The sequence below is a fragment of the Patiria miniata genome, unplaced genomic scaffold (assembly GCF_015706575.1).
Source record: "Patiria miniata isolate m_02_andy unplaced genomic scaffold, ASM1570657v1 HiC_scaffold_24, whole genome shotgun sequence".
Classification (NCBI taxonomy): domain Eukaryota; kingdom Metazoa; phylum Echinodermata; class Asteroidea; order Valvatida; family Asterinidae; genus Patiria; species Patiria miniata.
In genome coordinates this window covers 4,242,020-4,260,937 of record NW_024037063.1, presented here as the reverse complement: position 1 = coordinate 4,260,937, position 18,918 = coordinate 4,242,020, and the positions used below count along the sequence as shown (strand labels likewise).

The window sequence follows — 18,918 nt, the reverse complement described above, 5'->3', positions numbered from 1 at the left end:
CAAATTTTTTCGGGGGGGGGGGGTCAGAAATCACAATATGAAATAAATGCAACACAATCTAAAATCCGCTTTACAACAACTTTTTTTCCCTTAAACACTGCCACTGATTAGGTACTCCCATAGAATGTTTGAAGAGTGTAGTTTATTTCCCTAGGAAAACAGCACATACTATAGGACTACGGTATATTGAATGTAAATAATAAATAAAACCTCTTTATACATTAGATTTAAGTTTATGTGTTTGCCTTTACATTTGAACGTCATGTTCGATATTTAGGAGGTGAGCCTATATTGAATTGTATTATAAATTCTTCCAGATGACGGTATTATGTGTTTTTAGCTTCATTGTAAAGTGACATCATGTAATGTTCACCTTGTAGGGTTTTTAAATTTTATTTTACTTTACAATAGCTTCTAAACCACTCGGTGAGAATTTACACCATGAAAGTTCAATTTACGGGGTTAGATTTGAAGTTGATTCTTGTTAATGCTTTAAACAAATTATGGCATTTCTGATTCAGATTGATTGTAAAATATTAGAGTTGGCTCAAACTACGTATGTATAATCCCACGAGCGTGAGTGGAACATGGAATAATGTAGTGCTTCTGTGTCTCACATGCCATGAGGCCGCAGGCCGAGTTGTATGTGGGCTCAGACGCACTACATTTTCCGTGTTCCACGAGCGCGAGTGGGATAACAAATTTATCTTTAAGCAAACTTGACGCACAGTAAAGTGAACGAGCATGCTTATATTTACAGTCGTCTTTTACTGTAGTTATCCGTGCGTGCAGCTGGAATGGCGCTCGCATCATCAAATACGCGGAGTGCGATATGGACCTTGCTAAATGGGATAAAGTAGCACGGTTTGTTGCCATGGATCGACCAATCAGGATGAAGAATTCAAGTTTATTTTGAAGATAAATGATCTTGTATGGCATTGAAATAATACGCTGAGCAAACTGGCTTCACTTGCTTTTCTGGTTCATTACTCCGCAATAGGCCACAAATGAAAACATTCACATGCACTGTCTGGATCTTTCTTATTTAGGAATAAATAAACCCAAACCTTTGTACATTTGTACATTATTAATGATCTAATAAAACTGTATTATTTAATCATAATCGTCAGTTAAAGTGTTCAGTGTGCTTTTTCTTGTAAATGTACGAGTCTGGGAAAATGTGATCACTGCACATGCAAGGGACACCACAGTTTTGGCAACATCTTGTGGTGGTTAAATATCCGGAAAGAGTTCCATACCTGGACATCACTTGACACCCTGCGCACAAACCCTATGAGACTGGTCTGAAAAATGCCAAGTGTTTTCTCAGTAAATGCTTCAATATTTTCCCTGTTAAATTTGACTTTTTAGGGCATGTTATCGCTTTCTGATGGCTGATGCATGTAGGTCACTGAAGGGAAAAAGTCGTGATGTCCTTGTATGGAATTCTTCTCAAATGTCCATATACCTAAACTTTTCGAAGTTGTAAAAGAGCTGTTTAACAGGTTCATTCAAACAAGATGAAGGTTCATGTAATGTGTACTTTGGTGAACAATCACGGCAAAAGCATGGGACACCACAGTTTTGGCGACAATATTGTGGCAACTACACGTATTATTAAAAAAATCCCACCTCATTGAGCCAAAACTGAGGCTTCTCACGGGTGCAGCCAAGCAAGTGCTCTGCCCAGGTCAGCCTGGGATTCAAGCACAAATGTGATGTGATCAAGCTAAATGAGTCGTTTGTCGACCCTGGTCAATTTTTTTTTTTTACAGATTTGAAAAGAGCACCATCTCAGCGTTACTGCTGTGAAAACCGCATGCTGATACCATGTTTAGTTAAAAACATTATGGAATTCAGAACACCAAGAGATGTAATGAAGTGATGTGATGAAGTGGCCCTACTTTGGCCTGAATCTGCAACTGAAAGTTCCCGACAAACGACTCATTTAGCTCGATCACATCACAATTGCCCTCCTCATTAATAGAAATGCGATCACTGGGGTCAATGAACAATATGCGTGAACAAGTAAATAAGCAAATGCCCTTCTTGTACGATATCATTGCTTAGTGACAGCGCCCTCTCTTGTTCACACACGGAGTCTAAACCAGCATGCAGCCTACAATCTCTCATTCATGTCATTTACTAGAAGTATTTACATTTGGGCTTGAGTCGGCTTTTTCGTCACCTTGGTTGTGGGTACTGCTGCAGGAGGTTCGTGACTTGCTTGCCTGTCATCTTGCCGGCAATTTTGCCGCTCTTCTCTGCAATTTTGGCGTCTCTCTTCACTTTCTGCAGATGGGATGAGGGGGCAACAATACAAAAGTTATCAAATTTTGATAAGTGTAACCCTTTTGCTCTGTGGGACCACAAAAGCTTGTTTCGCCGAATCTGCACTCCTCTTCATGTTTTTAAAGTTTTTACCTGGGCTTCCGTGCAGCATTTCTGGAAGACTTTGATTTCTTCGATGCAGTCAGCGTCGTTGTAGTCATGTTTCTTCCAGCAAGCCATCAAGACGCTCATCTCACTGATGCATTCCGCAGCTGCCAAAGGAAAATATTAATGTTCAGTGCAATTAGGTTTACCTTTTAATTGCAAAGAATCCAGATCTAATTCTTGGTGACTTAAGTTCAAATAAATTTCAGTTTCAAAACCTAGTAAGCCAGACAACACAAAAATGAAATTCCCATCTGATGTTTTACCCAAAAAAATGTTGGCCCAAAGCATTGCGCAAAGTATCGTACCCCTCATAACCAGGAATTTCAAGATAGATAGGGCCTAAATACTGAACTGCTGAATTAATGCTGCCAAGTGCCAATTCTGTTTTTAAAACTAAATAATTCTACAATTAACTTAAATTAAGGTAACACGGCAACATTAAAGGTTAATTAAGTTTTGTTTAGCTTCCCTGTACTGAAATATTGGCTTCTACTGTAAAAACTAGATCATAATTGTGCGCCACATGGCACTAAATATGACATAGCGCAACTGGTCAATACAAAATTACACGATTCTTTCCAACATTTCCTTTAGTTCTTACCTCCTGGTCTGTTCTTTCTCAGCGCCACTTTATTATTCAGTTTAAACTCTCTCTGCCGATGCTCAAATTTGTTGGGCCAATAATGATTTCTGAGGATGATTTCATTCATGCGTTTCGACATTTTCGTAACTGTTTGAGTGTAGAAAATAAGATCTTTGCACGTGCCGTGCTGATTAAGTTGGCAGAGTCCGAACGCTTGAGGGCGTGCCGGCCGGCTTCACACATCATTCAGACCTTCGCGGCTTGATGATCATGCTGATTCTGATTTGGTCGTTTGTCTGTAATTTTTCAGGAAAATGGCGGAGAGGTTGAAGGCGATAAGGGAGAAATCAAAACAACGACGAGCCTTGCTCGCACAGACGGTAGGCAATGGTATAATCTAAGTATTAAGAGAGGGCTAATCAGTCATTTGTCAATGACAATGTCACTGTCATAAATCAATGTTCCACTTCCGAATTCCACGAAGCAGCCTTATGATTTCAGAAGTAACTTCCATCCAACTTCAAAGAAGTCACTACCACCGCCTTTAAAAAAATAAACAACAATGAGCTTACAATTATATTATTAGTTACTTCTGTATGCCTATTTTTGTGCAAGATCTCATTAATATTAATGATGTCTGAGGTTCATTCTTCTTCTTTATTTGATGTGATTAATTGTCCAGCTGAATGTAACTGATGCCGATCAACTGAGCAGTGTCCTGAGCAGTAAGGCGGAACTAGAGACGAGAAGCAGCGGTCTTACTGCACCCAAGGATGATCAGACTAGCACAAGGTACAAAAACCCACATGCAATCACATCATGCTGGATCCAATTATGATTGTCTTTGTGTTTTCTACTAATCCTTTATCACTATTTACAAGTTAAATATATCGGGTATGACGTTAGGAGTCTCAATATTGTGCATTGAACTGAATTCGGTGTTGTTATCTTTGCACTAATCAGCACCGTCACATCGACCACCACAAGCCCTCCAACTAAGCGCAGAGTAGTAGGAGATACGAAGACATGGCAGAAGGCGCCAAATGCTTCTAAAGAAACCTCCGCTAAGGTGAGTCATACCATGGATTGTGGAGTTCAGAAAGGTGGAACCCAGCGCTATTACTTTACCTGGGGCTTGTTGCCTCTGGAAGTTTTGGAGTTCAAAGAATTTGCCATTTTTTTCCTGCACGGTGGAAATTTTTGAGGATTTCGTAGCAAAATGTAAAGGTGTTTAGGATGAAAGACTTTAATTCTTTCTTGTTGATGCGTTCTGTTGCCAGGACAACCAGGAGGAAGATGAAGATGACAGTCTCGTGGAGAAGGTCTACAAGGATTCCAGCACATTCCTAAAGGTACGCGTTTAGGAAACCTTCTTGGCTCGCAGATTGTGGGAAGCAGGGAGAGGAGGAAAATTAAGGGGAGTTTACTACTGATTTACCCAGTACAGGATAAGGGATATAATTACTTTGTTATATTTATAGTGAATGTTTTGCTTGCAGGGAACACAAAGTGCCAATCCTCACAATGACTACTGCCAGCATTTTGTGGACACGGGTCAGCGGCCACAGAACTTCATCCGGGATGTGGGTCAGTTCACTTTCGTAGTATTTTATATAAATCATGAGTTTGACCTCATATTAAAGATGTCCAAATATATTTGCAATACCCCTTACGTGGATTCTCTCCATTTTCAGAGATAACTACTTCAGGAAACCCCAAACAACCCGGAAACTGTTTTAAACCTGCTCGGAATCCTTTTCTTTCTCTCAGGACTTGCCGACAGATTTGAGGAGTATCCTAAGCTGAAGGAACTCATCCGCCTGAAAGATGAGCTGATAGCACAGACCAACTCACCGCCAATGTAAGCCGAGTGGCCCCACTCAAAATGGAAATTTTTGGTTCCCATTTCTTTTTGTTGTAGCAGTGTACTTGAACATTCTTAGCCCGTCCGTTTCTAATTTCAATCTCTCTTCCTATTGGTAATTTGGTAGGTACCGTCACTGCGACCTAGAAACCTTTGACCTAGCGGAGTTGAACCACAAGTTTGACGTCATACTGGTTGACCCGCCCCTGGAGGAATACCGTCACCGGCCCGGTGTCATGACCAACCAAAAATTCTGGAGTTGGGACGAGGTAATGTAAAATCAGATCATTAACCTAAGACATGTTGAATTGTAGCCTTTCCAAAACCTTCTAAACTTACCCCTTGCAGAAAACCATTGGCCAGTTTTGCACTCAACCTTCCGATTTTTTTTTAATTAGATCATGCGTCTCGAGATCCCTGCCATAGCCGCCCACCGCTCTTTCATCTTTCTCTGGATCGGGACACTAGAGGGCCTGGATAAGGGGCGGCAGTGCCTGGCCGAGTGGGGCTTCAGGAGATGTGAGGATATCTGCTGGATTAAGACCAATGCCACGAAGCCTGGCAGCGTCAGTCTGGAGACCAATGCCATCCTGCAGAGAACCAAGGTTGGTCTGACACTCTCTAGCGAGACTTTGATACCATATAACGCCACATTAATAATGTCTTACCACATTGACAGTCACAATGATAAAACTTGCGACATTCAAAACGCTGCATATTTATGATTCAAACGATTTGTAAGACAGGAGTTCAAGTCACATTCACTTTTACAAACTACATGTACATTGTACATGTAAATACAGGACTTTTCTAGACAATATCCAAGACTTGATAAACCATTGTATTTGCAATTGTTTTTTCTTCCAATTATAGTTGGAAATAATCAAAATATATTTCTGTTTCACTGTACAGGAGCATTGTCTGATGGGCATCAAGGGCACGGTGCGACGTTCCACCGACGGTGATTTCATCCATGCAAACATCGATCTGGATGTTATCATCACCGAGAACCCAGAGACTGGATCCCTGGATAAACCCGAGGAGATCTTCCACATCATTGAGCACTTCTGCTTGGGACGCAGAAGGCTCCATGTATTTGGTTCTGATAGCACTATTAGACCAGGTAGGCCATAGTTCTCCAGATTTAGAAGGTGTAAGCCAAACACCTTTTGAAATTGTTGGGGTTTTGTTTTGTATTATTTTTTTCCCTGATGCTTACACCATGCAGCTTTTCTTCTACCTGTTAATGGTACGTTGTAGGAACATGTGAAACTTGGTACATGTACAAACATTGACCGTGATCCAAATCGCATAACACTACATGTACAATGTACTTTGTAAATGACTTACATATGACAAAAAAAGAACATTGCAAAAGCTCACAAGGTTTGCCAAACCTCACAAGGCTAGCCAAATCTCGCAAGGCTAATTGTTATAAATGATGCAAGCAACCTCGGTAGTGTCGCTCAAAAAGTCAACAAGAGTACATTCAATTCAAGTACAATGTACGTGTATTGACAAAATTAACCATTCAAGATTAAAGAGCTGGTTGTTGAATTGGATTATTTTTTCCGAGGCTCATAAGTGAAATGGATCCTGTTTTATACTCTTCTTTCTAGGTTGGCTGTCGATAGGACCCAAGGTCACCAACAGCAACTTCGTCAGGGAGACCTACGAGGGCTACTTCAACAAGTCAACGACAGACTTTCTCACGGGCTGCAGCGAGGAGATCGAACGACTCCGCCCCAAATCCCCACCCCCAAAGATCAAAGGAGGGGCAGCTGGGCGCGGCGGACAGGGTGGTAGGGGCGGGAGAGGGGGGCCTGGTGGGGCTCAAGGAGGGTGGCAAGGAGGTGGGAGAGGTGGCGGGTTTGGAGGAAGAGGAAGAGGTGGCGGCCCAGGAAAGGGACGGGGTTTCCAAGGCAGGGGCGGTTTTTAAACACTTTTTTATTCTTGGAATATTAGTTCTGATATTGAATAGTAATGCTGATATTGCTGTTGAATTTGCAGTAACATTGGATGTCATGGTTTCACCTGCTGACTGAGTTGTGATTGAGTGTCGATGGAACTGACTACAATTTCATTTAACAATACACAATTAGACAAAACTATGGATGCATGAACGTACATGTACCATGTTTATGAAAACTCCATAGTATTCATTCCTTTCTGATGATTTCACCTGTTGAAGAAACAAATATGCACTGATGGAGTTGGGGAGGTTAGGCTAATTTTCTTCCATAGAAATGTGTACATTTGTCGAGACTGACGGAAAAACCGTGACCTCGTGCAAACTGCGCTTGTAGTAATCATGCTCGACTGTATATGTGCATGTACACTTACATGAATATCATTTCAGAAATTCGTCAAGGAAGAAATTTGGGATTTATGAAGTTTGTTCAATTGAGGTTGACCTTGCTTCCTGAATACGTTACATACAAATTGAAAGTACCAGCTCAAAGGCACCTGACTATTTTCAGTTATAACTGCAGCAGGTTTTGTGTGTAAACAAAAACATTTGCATTTTGTCTACCAAATTATGGATTATGGACATTAAATAAAAACGATTTAACATGTAAGAGCTTCTTTTCGTTTCATGTTGTCTTTACTGTGTCTTGAAGCTAAAACATTTAAAAGCATCCACACCACTTGTAATATATGTATTTACAATTAATTACAACTTGCGCGTTAAAAAATACAAAGATAAAATATTTATTTACAAATTGTGAGACGTTTAAAACAGAAGTGGAAACAAACGATTTCCTTTAAAGTGACTAGTGTGCTATTTCAACCATTTTCGAATGACTTAAAACCATAAAAAAACATTTGCATACATCAGTCTTTAATTAAATGCATTGGTGCTATATTCATGATAAGTTAAACCCCAACTCCCTAGGGTGATTTACTAGGAACCTTCCTCATCCTTGCAAATTCCAACACCCTGTGCTATTAAACTGTGCACTAAACAGCTGGACTCCACCAAACCCTTGTGTTGGAGTTTGGCTGGTTGGGGATCGTTAGGGTTAATTAATTGTCTAATTTAACAGTGGCGGATCCAGGGGGGGGGGGGGGGGGGGGGAGGGGGCACCGACCTAAATCTCAAGTAAGGCCACTTTTTAACTTGAGAGCGCTCTTCCGGCACCCTCCCCCCCACCCTCCCTTGACAATGTAAACTGCTTTGAGTATACCTAATGAGATAAGCATCAACAGAAAAACTAGTACATCTATACATTAAAAAGAAAGTTGCTAAAAGCCAGATATAATGCAACTTGATTAACAGTATATCTAAGGAATACTCATTTTATCCGAGCAATACTTTCATGATTGTCCAATTCAGCGAGAAGCAGATCATACAAATTTCATTTGCCATCGTTAAAGTATTATGCAATTTATGTCAATCTTGTGACAATTCTGGCAAATTCACACACGCATGTTCTATAAAGAGATACATTGTATATACGTACATGTTAGCTATGAACATTACTGGACCAAAAAAAGCAGACAGGAAAATTTGTGATATCACATTTTTGCCGCAAATGTTGAACACAATTCAACTCGTATTCAAACTCGGTTCACACGTAGTCAAATGAGGTAGGGTTCAAATCTTCAGGGCGCCTTGACGTCGGCGTTGAAGGTCTCTGTCAGGAACTTGTTGTAGTTGATCTTGCCGTCCATCTTCTCGTCAAACTCGGACATGACGTGGTAGACCTCATCCTCGTCCAGTATCGTGTTGCAGAGCCGCAGGACGTTGCGGAACTCCGGCAGGGACAAGTAGCCCGTGTGGCCCAGGTCAATCTTCTTGAAGGCGCGCCGGAGGGTTCTCCAGTCGCCCACCAACTGCAAGACAAAATTTTAAGAAAGATAAATAACAAATTGATGAGGATTTGGAAGAGAATAACTTTGCAGAACCCGCGGGAAAGGTTATCAGACACTAATTTGCCAATCGGAGATGCATAGATCAAGTGTTACTCTCGTGCGATGCCAGTTTCTATGAAATGCAGGAACGGTATATAAGATTATCCCTTCATGCATAACGTACTTGATCTAATCAAGCTTTGTCCATGCAATTTGTGGTAAATATACACTATGCTGAGGGATATATTGGCACCATTTTTACCACATGCTCCTCACTCACTTACCTCTCAGTCAAAAATACTGTTTGCTCTCAATCACTTACAAATTTATGTCACAATTTTGTGAAATTTTCAAAAGGTTGCGTACACATGTATATCCTTTTTTTTTTTTAACTCTTGTCAGGACCTACACCTACTGCACAGAGTCTATAAATATAATGTGTAATACATTCCTCATTTTGATGGTAAAGTCCATCGTACATATCCCAAACCTACTCACCCTCTGTCTGAGTCGTGCCGTGATACCACTCAGCCCCTTGCTCGGTTCATTGACGATTGGAGCAATAGGCACCTCGGCCTGCGGGTGGGTCAGCAATGACAGCATGTTGTTGCCATAGCGATGGGTCTGCTTCCGCATGGCAAATGGTTTCAGAAACTCAACATATGAGACTCTGTAGAACAGAAAGAAAACAGTTGGTTACGACCAAGTAAAAGTTGGACAGAAAACAATAAAACCAATGAACTTGTAAAATTGTACAAATTAATCAACGATCTTTTCTTCTGGCAATTAAAGCAGTGAAATAATACAATGTTTATCTACTTGAACTCACCTGCCGTCATGGTTGATTTCAAATTTACTACTCAGGGCATCAAGCTCATAAGCACTGAGATGCACACAGAGTTCTTGCAAGACATCTCGGAATTCCTCCTTGCTTACAAAGCCGGTACCGTAAACATCCAGACCCAAGAACTCCTTCCTTAGATCATCCCACATGTAATCAACCTACAAAAGAAAATATAAGGATCAAGGGGAAAATGATTCAGATAACAGGTATGGATGATTATACATGTAACTTACTTTCATCCAACACCACATATCTCATACTACGGGATGAGCAAAACATCCGACTATGGAACGAAGGACTTGGACAGCTCTTGAGATATCTTTGTGCTAATAAACCAAAAGAATGCCAAAATGCAAAGTTCACTCTTTCAAAACAGGCACTTATAAAAAGTAAACTAGTTGAATTACAATGATCCTTTAGATTCTAAATACATTGAAGACCTAACTGTACATGAAAAAATGGACAGTTCAGGTTGTAGAAATAAAACAACGAAGATCATATTGTTGCGGTGGGCTGGTATTTTTTTTAAATGTCACCTTTTTTTTGAAGAGTTTCAATAACGGATATCCCAACATGAATATTCACAATTCTCACCTTTGACCTAAGGTTATCCTCAAGCATATCGGCAGCACAGTTGAGCTTCCTCGACCTGATGAGGAAGTCTGAATCCCCTCTCTTGGGCGGGGAGACCTTTGCGTTAGGGAAGGCAGCCGATTTCATGGAGTAGCCAAAATGGCGGATGAACTCCAAGAAGCTGTAGGTTCGGTTCTGGGAGGTGATGAAGGTGTCCCAGAGACGACGGATCTCACCTCTTGTGATCTCCGGCTTCATGTTCAATCTGAGGAAAAGGGGAAACAAAATTAAAATAACTGAAGCTGGACTAGCAAAAAGGCAAAGCAATACTGTTGCAGTGTGTTAAGGGTTAAAACGTCCGCAGAAGCTTACCAACCACCTTCCACACTGTCACCAAAAACTTGAGGTCACAATTTAAGTTAGCTGACAAACTAAGTCACTCCCCCGAATATTTTTTGCCAGCAAATTTAACATCAGAAAAGGGGCTCTCTACTTACTTCTTGAACATTCGGTACATCATCTCTTGCGACATGTGTTTTGAGTTTTGTTCATCTAGTTCACGGAAAGCTTCTTCAACTTCTGTGAAGCGATCACGTAGGAGTGCCTTAACGGCAGCTGAAATCTGCAAAATAACAAGAAAGACCAAAACAAAATTGCAACAAAGAGCATCCCCAATGTTTTAAAGATCTGAACTAATTTTTTTTTTTTTTTAAATTGGGTCTTTAACATGCCTGCATACCTCTTGCACTATTCAGAATTGGTGAAATCGTGACAAAAAAATCTTACTTAAGAAGTAAACTCACTTCTTTGAGAGGTCTCCCCTTTTTGAAATCCTCAAAGTCCATGGCTTCCTCGAAGCTGTCTCTAAGTCCTGGAGGTCCCTGGTCCATGGCCGCACCCTCGGGACTTGAGGACCTGTAGACAGACTTGGTATCCAGAAGACTGGGTGCCACTCCACCCCTACAAGCGAACAATGGAAGAATTGTAATCATTAAGACAAATTTCAATACAAAGACAAAGCCCAAAACAATTTCAAACCAATCACAATGATCCCTAGCATTTGTAAAAGAAAATTACATGCAGAGTGATATGGTTGGGAATGCACAGCAAGATGGAAGCAAGAAACCCATGTAAAATTCTTGAAGACACACATTTTTTTCTAAATGATAATTCTTTTTGGAAGCGGGATGGTCGATGTCTGTATTTTACTCTTTAATGTAGTTATGATTTGGTCTCTTCAGAAATACAAATGTATAGGCACAATTTCAAGGCTTAACTTACCCTAGGCAAAGACACTAAAAGCGTTTGAAGTTGTTTGAAAGTGTAATAACTGTCAAAGATGGCTCTTCTTACCTTGTGTCAAAGTCGGCCATGAAGTCAACGTACTTCACATTTCCCTCATCATCAAGCGGCAAACTGTCTATAAACATTCCAAATTCCTCATCACTCATGTCGACATCATATCGGCTCTGGATGGCCGCACGGAACTCCTGCTGGCTGATCACGTTGGTCCTCAGCTTGTCAATTTTGCTGTTGGAAAATCAAGACAAAGAAATATATAAGAAACTAAATTCACAAATAATAAGTCTAACCATATCACTGATTACTTTACAAAAAAGACCATAATTCTTAAAACAAAAATATTGTCAACTTACTGGAACACACCAAGAAGAGCAAGGAAGTCAGTCTGGAAGAGACCCATCATCTTAGCCTCTGCTGCCGTCACGTTGGTTGCCGCGCCGGGACTGTCGGCTCGCACACTCCGGTTATACCTGAGGAGATCAACAAACAAAACAGAATGATCTTAACAACACTTCTCCAAATTTCTTCAGGCTTCTTCTGATCTACAATGCCTGTTCACATCTCGAGAACACTTGATTTTGTCAACAGACAAAATTTAAAATAAATAAATAAACTTCGCAACAACTAAATTTCAGAAAAAGACTGAAAGAAACGACTCACATATGTTCAGGATTCAGCAGGATCTTGTGCGGCAGACCAGCATCGCTACGATCCTGGAACCGCTGCAGGAAATCAAGGTACGACACGGACCTCGTCTTTGGGTGAACAGCAAGGTTGCAGCGGGACAGAAAGGCATCCAGCTGCAACTTGTCCAATTTGAGGTCGTAGCGCTCAAGAACTTCACGAAACTTGGCCAACTCCACCTAGTTTAATAGTTGGAATTTATATTATTGAAAATCAAAACAAATACAACAATATAAACTTTTTAGTGTTAAAAAATTGTTCTGATTCAAACATCTAAACCTATATCAAGTTTTTGGCATAATGTAGCTCAACTAGACTCCAAAAAGCGGGTCTGTAATTAGGCGCTCAGGGCCTTAATTGCAAATTTGTGCTAATTTTCTTGAGCTGAATCATAAAAGGTTCTTTACCTCTCCCTTCTTCTCGTAGTCATATTTCTCAAAGTCTTTCTTCATCTTGTGGAAACCCTGCCTGAATTTATCCTTCAGCCATCGCTCAATGTCCAGCGACTTGGATCGCTCAACTTCTAGCCGACGAGGCCTCCTAGCTGTATTTTGAAAAGGAAAGAGAGAGCATATTCCGTCAAACAATTGAAAAAAAATACTAAATGAAGATTGTTTTCTCAGTTCAAGAGCTTGCAGCTGAAGAAACATTAAGGAGACAAGAATTTGTCATTTTGAAGAACGAAAACTGTGTTTTTCCCCTTCCTTCAATTTTTTTGTTAAAAAAATATTAAAGGTGGCAAAAGTCATTAAGCAAGCACGATTTCTAACTAAACTTTCCAGGCAAGGAGATAATCAACTTTTCAGATATTGTAGAAACTTCATGGTATTTATTGGATTATTAAATAAAGGCAAACTAATCTTTACTCAAACTGATCTTCGCTTCTTGCCACTTACCTGATCCTCTTGGGCTGAGTTCAGGGCTACCTGCCCCCAATCTGAAGCCGACGCCGTCCCCATCCGGCATGGCTGTTCCCGATCGCAGACTGATACCCAATTTGTTCATCAGTCGCTCTCCCTTGATAACGCCCAGTCCATCTGTGTCATACCTGGATGAACAATTACAAAAATGTAAATTTGACAAATGTTTGAACTTGAATATGTTGTCTTCAAAAAGGTTGACTAAAACATAATACCCATTCTAACAAAAACTAACTGATCTATAGTTTGTTTTTTCTGGGGCATCAAGTTAAGTATTTCCAACTATAAGAAGTGGTCCACTGCCACTGTGTTACCTAAAAGAAGAAAGCTTTTTGGTGCCATAAAAAGAACTAGCTCCCATACCTGCTCCATAGTTTCTCAAACTCATCCTCATCCATGAAGAATAGCATTTTGTTGAGGACGTTCCTGAACTCTGGTTTGAGGATGCGGCCGGTGCCCCCAGGGTTCATCTGTGGGATCATCTCGGCAACATCCACAAATCTAAATCAATTTGACAATCAGAAGAGAAATGAGGGTTAAGATACAGCAAAAACTACAACAAAAAGCCTCTTAGATGATGCTCAGCATGATTCAAACTGGATTGCAATCAACTCTTTTCAACTTAGATTTCGATGGGGTGGGGGAGGGTCAACCCACCTTTGTCTAGCTTTCTCCTTCAGCTGCGCATGGACCTGTGTGGCGCTCATCGTGATCTTGTCACCAGGCCCTCTGTTGACGGGATCCATCCAGGCTGGCATCTCATTCCGAGTGACCGTTTCTCTCAAGCAGGCATAAAACTCCTCCAGTTTGATGACTTTGTGCTCATGGAGACGAAATCTGAGAAAACAGAACATATCTTTAAGCCAACATGCTTTTGAAGTTGGTTTTCAAACAATGAAGGTTTTGCTGTTGATGGTTTTTATAAATATTAAAAAAGTCTTCGGGTTTGACTTTTTTTTCTTAAACTGTTCAGCTGTTGTTGTCATGAATTTGTTTGTGACGAAATTTCTAACATATTATAAAGAAACTTGGCACATCTGAGAGACTACTTTTAATGAAGCGTTTGACACAAATGAATGTAACCTTTCCAAAAAAGACAGCGTTTAGCTAGAATATCTCCTGTTTCAATCTTAACTTTATTATGTTGTAGGAACTGGTGGTCACAACAGAATTATTTATTCTTATAATATTAAACTTTCCATTCAGCTGTAAGTTTTTCCTTTCCAGGAAGAACTCCTGTTGTTCTGTTTACCAAAATGCTGGCCTTCTGAAGTTAGGGAGAAAAAATGGTTTAACTTCCATATACCTCAGATTTTAGGGGGAAAAATAATTAAACTTTCATATACCTTGCCAGAAGAGCGTTGAACTGTTTTGTACTGATGAAGCGACCAGCATATGTGATCAGGATACGATTGAGAGCTTCCCGACTGACAATGCCTCGGCCTTCTGGGTCGTTTGAGACAAAGAGCTTCCTCAGCTCAAAGTAGGACTTCTTGACCTTCTCACGGAGTATCATCTCAATCTGTGAAATAAAAAGGACATTTTTTGATGAAATAAGGTCAGAGAATATTTAATTAATCAGTGTGATCTTGATAAAATCATTTACACTCGACCAACATGTCAACAATATCATTTACTCTTTAGTGAACATAATTTATTGTCCACTGGCATGTTTGACTATACAATGTATGATATTGGTGGCAGAAGTGGGATTACCATCATGCTATATTCATTGGTTTATTAGCTCTCACCTCATCAACTTCAAGTCTGACTCTTGTTTCTGGTCTGGACATACGTGATGCCACGCTGACAGCACGGTTGTCTGCCCGACTTGCCAAATCAGCCCGGGAACCTGAACAAAATAAAACATGAAATTATTAGAACTAGCAATTTAGAAATGTGTCCCGAAAAATAGATTAACACAATATAGGCTACATGTAGATGGGAGATCAGTTAATGTTCAAACAAAATTAGACAAAGTTACATTATATGAACAAAAGACATTATGAACTCTTAGTTTATTCATTTGAAAATGTTCCTTGCGCAACTATTGAAAACCAAAACTGCAAAATTAATCATTGAATCACCTGATGGAAGGCCCATTTATTCCCTTCCATAAATACCATTTATGTCATTCTTTACTGAAAAGCACAATATTTTTCTTCCATGATAAGAAAAGTATTCACAAATTTATCTAATGTTGACTCAACTATCAAACGTTATACCCACTCCCCTTTTGGTGATCTCAAGTCAAACAATGATAAAGCGATTACAAATGAACATATGTAAAACCAATTGTCTACATCGGAGGGAAAAGCTGCTTTACTTAAAGCAAACACTGCTCATCCGATTGTTTTCACAGTTTTTTAATCAACCAAGCTAGTTAAATGTCCCCCTCTGATGATTTCAAATAAAAAGCCGCAATCTCTCTGAGTGATCCTAAACCTCTCTATATATTTTCAGTTTGCAGCATTACTACTAACTATAGACTTTATGCAGGAGTCGGCCATATTGAATTTAAAGTGGGGTAAACTCCTTATTTGTGGAAGTTGTGGGTAGAAATGAAAGCAATGAAATAAAAGTTCATTACAAATAAATTACCAGTCTGCTCTTATGAATTTTTAAAAATTTGTGATTAAACACACCCTAAAGATTTAAGCCACGTTTAAAACAAAAAAATTGAGGCTTGGAATGCACTCCAAGCATAAAATAGTCTGGCACCATCCCATTCAACAATATTCAATTTATAAAGAAGATTCAGGGACCATGTTGTTGAAGCATGTTATGTTGTTTTTCTTCTAATAAACAATTGAATATAATATGATGGTAATCCCACTTCTGCCACCAATATCATACATTGCATGGTCAAGCCAGTTTCATAACCATGCATAAGTGGCACCTTTTTCAAATGTATATGTCGCGTCTTGGCAATAAACTCATTTCAAATTATGCATTTGCTTCTCCAGTCAAGTGTGTGAAAATCGCATGTTCCAGCTGCAATTAACATTTGACAAAGTGGCTGACCGTTGCCCAAACTAATTAAATGCCTGAGCTAATATTTCACCTGCCATCGACAGGTGAATTTCCGAGTGTGTAGTGTGTAAATTTCAAGGTGCATGCCTACAGAAAAATCAATGCAGTCATTAGCACAGACCATGATCGAGTGGCCCTTTTGGCAATAAAGAGTGGACAATACTCCTGCAGGGTGTTTCGCTGAATGAGTCCGAGTGCTTGAGAGATTGCCAAGCGATTGTCAAAAGCTAGCGTGGAAATATTGAACCAGACTGTTGATTTTGTGACACTCACGGAGGGGAAATTGCCTCTGCCTTTTATTAGCAAGTTGTTTTTTTATAATGTGGTATGAATAAAAACTCTCATTGGTGCTGTCTCTGCAGTCAATGTAGCCCAGAACAAGAGACTGAAAATGGTAAATGCTATTTGTGTATATCTAATTGCATCAAAGGTTTCGTCTAAAATTTGATTAAAAGACATACATTATAAAAAAAAAAAATAGTAAATAAATAAAAACTTCTACAAATTCACCAATCTTTTTCTAATATTCTATTTTAACTCAAATTCTCAGTTTTAGGCCTATCTATTAGAAAAGATACCTTACTTAGACTGCATTTCACATTTCAATTTTGTTTGGTTAAGGGACACATTTGTTTGTGTTGGTAAATCAACTTGATGTTTAAAAACACTTGTTTCAAGGAAGGAAGAACAAAACAGTTACAGAAAATGTTTCAAACTTTAGATACAGTACAGATAACTAACTGCAATGTTCAAAGCAGGAGCTGAATGTGTCAACTGACAAATATAAATTGCTTCACGTATCACAAAACATGGTTCTTGAATTTTTTTTTTCAACAAAACGTAATTTATATTGACCTGTCTGTGTCCTTATCACTTCAAACAACCAGTAGGCTTAAAGTTCGATGGGTCCATTTTGTTCAATGAATACAGAACTGGTATCCTGAGTAACATTCAAAAGAAACCTATCATGAAATAGAACTTCAACTATTACCCCCAACTCCCTAGGGGGTATGCAAAATCGTGTTAAAATTGGAGGATTCAGGACTGTTAGGGCTATAGCTATTTTCTTTTCAAACTAAGCAATCATAATAAACAGGATGAATATTCTCAGGGTATTATTCAATTAAGTTAAAAGAAATTAATAATTTTCACTAAATAAAATTTCTATAACATTAAAACACTACCCAGACTCCACACGGTTTGTTGTAAATTGATTGAAATGTCTGTTTCCAAGGTATGTTTCAAACATTCTTAAAAACAATTTTGCAGTGACTGACGATGAGCACGGTTACAAACTGTGGAATCGGAGCGTGGAATCAAGATACTGTATTCTTGCAATATTTGCAATGACAAATCAATTTACAGATTAATTAATTGATGAAAAAAAAATAGTTGGCTACAAGATTATCCTTTATAGTTCTAATTGAGAAAACAGGAATTTATGGGCAAGAATCTTACCGAAAACTGGAAGTCTTGTCTTGGTCTGATCCTCAGCTTCCATGACCTCCACTCCCTCGGGAATGTTGGCGAAGGGCCGGGGGATCCTGGGGAGCGATCGGCGGGCCGCCTCGCCGGCACTCATGGCCCCGGCAGAGAGGGACAGACGGGGTGCCGCGAAGCTCATCTGGGGCTCGTTGACGGGGTTGCTGAAGGGCCGATGGCCCTGCTGGCTGGAAAGGCCGCGGACATTGAGTTTATCCGGGTTGCCGAGGCGGGACAACGGGTGTTGGATCTCGGGAAGATTGGGCCCTCCGTGGCTGGACTTCGGGGCGACGTTCAAGACCGAAGCCGGCCGGGAAATAACAGCTTGTGACATCGTGGATCGGTCACTTTCCGTACCGCATCAATTTCCAACTCACAAAACTTCCAATATTCGTAAACACTCTCTTTCCCTCACAACTTCACAAATTCTGTCAGAAATCTTTGAAAATGGACATGTATACGTTGCTAACCACGGTAAAGCCTAAACACACGCCGTACTAGTTATTTGGATTTTTGTCGTGTGCATGCCAGGCGGTTTATCGGTGGATTGTGTACAACCGAGTCATCACCACGACGGTGGTTGTTACGGGCAACGGGACCCTATTGATATTTAAATGAACCATGGGTGCAGCGCTCGGTGCTCGGCGCTCAGAGGGGGTCAAAAGCCACACGAAATAAAAGTTATGTTTTCGTACGGAAATTTAGAGAAAGGATACCCACTGGATTGTTCACTTATTGTGGGATTATTGCCGTTAAATAATGCATTGAAAAGAATTTCATGTATCATTTACCAGAATGAAAACATTTAAAGCCCAAGAATTTGAGAAAATAAAGTATCAAACGTAATCTTTTAATACTCATATTTTTGCCCAAAGCATGACTGACAAACAAGAGTTTTTTTCGCCCAAGCATTTGTTACCGTGTTTGCCAAGCAATAACCCCCATCTAAATTACATTACACCGAGTTATATCGTCATGGTTTGTTTGACCCCAGCGAGAGCGTTCAGTAATAAATAAACGCATCGAAGCGGAGAATTAGTCTGTGTTTATAGCGCAGTGGTGATTCGATATGCTGATGTACACAACAAATGTCTAGCCAGCTACTGTTTCCCCTTCAGGGTATCAAATTAAAAAGGTGTGAATATTGTCTGCAAAGGTACGGTTTGAGTTTTACGCCACTGGCGATAAGTGGTGTACTAAATACTTTGGATCGAAAGTAGACAAATTTAGGTTAGAATTTTGTTTTAAGGTGTTATACAGTTCTTTGTTGAAGGTGAGAAGCACATGAGTTACCTTGCACGAAAATCACTTCGAAATGCACCAACAAACCTGGATCAAG

General features: G+C 39.9%; 3 protein-coding genes across 3 annotated transcripts; 1 reads left to right on the top strand and 2 right to left on the bottom strand.

The window, feature by feature from the left end:
- Nucleotides 1-14: 14 nt before the first annotated feature.
- Nucleotides 15-3,240, bottom strand: LOC119732062 (coiled-coil-helix-coiled-coil-helix domain-containing protein 1-like). The gene is made up of 3 exons (XM_038205430.1): nt 3,041-3,240; nt 2,425-2,543; nt 15-2,292 (listed from the first exon to the last, which is right to left on the bottom strand). The coding sequence occupies exons 1-3, from the start codon at nt 3,159-3,161 to the stop codon at nt 2,185-2,187; spliced, it is 348 nt and encodes a 115-aa protein (XP_038061358.1). The 5' UTR covers nt 3,162-3,240; the 3' UTR covers nt 15-2,184.
- An 18-nt stretch (nt 3,241-3,258) lies between these two features.
- Nucleotides 3,259-7,472, top strand: LOC119732061 (N6-adenosine-methyltransferase non-catalytic subunit-like). The gene is made up of 10 exons (XM_038205429.1): nt 3,259-3,402; nt 3,705-3,814; nt 3,986-4,091; nt 4,303-4,374; nt 4,522-4,609; nt 4,793-4,883; nt 5,014-5,155; nt 5,285-5,491; nt 5,799-6,009; nt 6,506-7,472. The coding sequence occupies exons 1-10, from the start codon at nt 3,337-3,339 to the stop codon at nt 6,823-6,825; spliced, it is 1,413 nt and encodes a 470-aa protein (XP_038061357.1). The 5' UTR covers nt 3,259-3,336; the 3' UTR covers nt 6,826-7,472.
- Nucleotides 7,473-8,031: 559 nt separating this feature from the next.
- Nucleotides 8,032-17,913, bottom strand: LOC119732058 (EF-hand calcium-binding domain-containing protein 6-like). The gene is made up of 16 exons (XM_038205427.1): nt 17,556-17,913; nt 14,816-14,916; nt 14,411-14,586; nt 13,722-13,901; nt 13,428-13,565; nt 13,041-13,192; nt 12,552-12,688; nt 12,121-12,323; nt 11,814-11,930; nt 11,512-11,688; nt 10,962-11,118; nt 10,656-10,780; nt 10,180-10,423; nt 9,571-9,743; nt 9,240-9,411; nt 8,032-8,723 (listed from the first exon to the last, which is right to left on the bottom strand). Exons 1-16 carry the CDS (start codon nt 17,911-17,913, stop codon nt 8,493-8,495), a joined length of 2,841 nt encoding a protein of 946 aa, XP_038061355.1. The 3' UTR covers nt 8,032-8,492.
- Nucleotides 17,914-18,918: the final 1,005 nt, after the last annotated feature.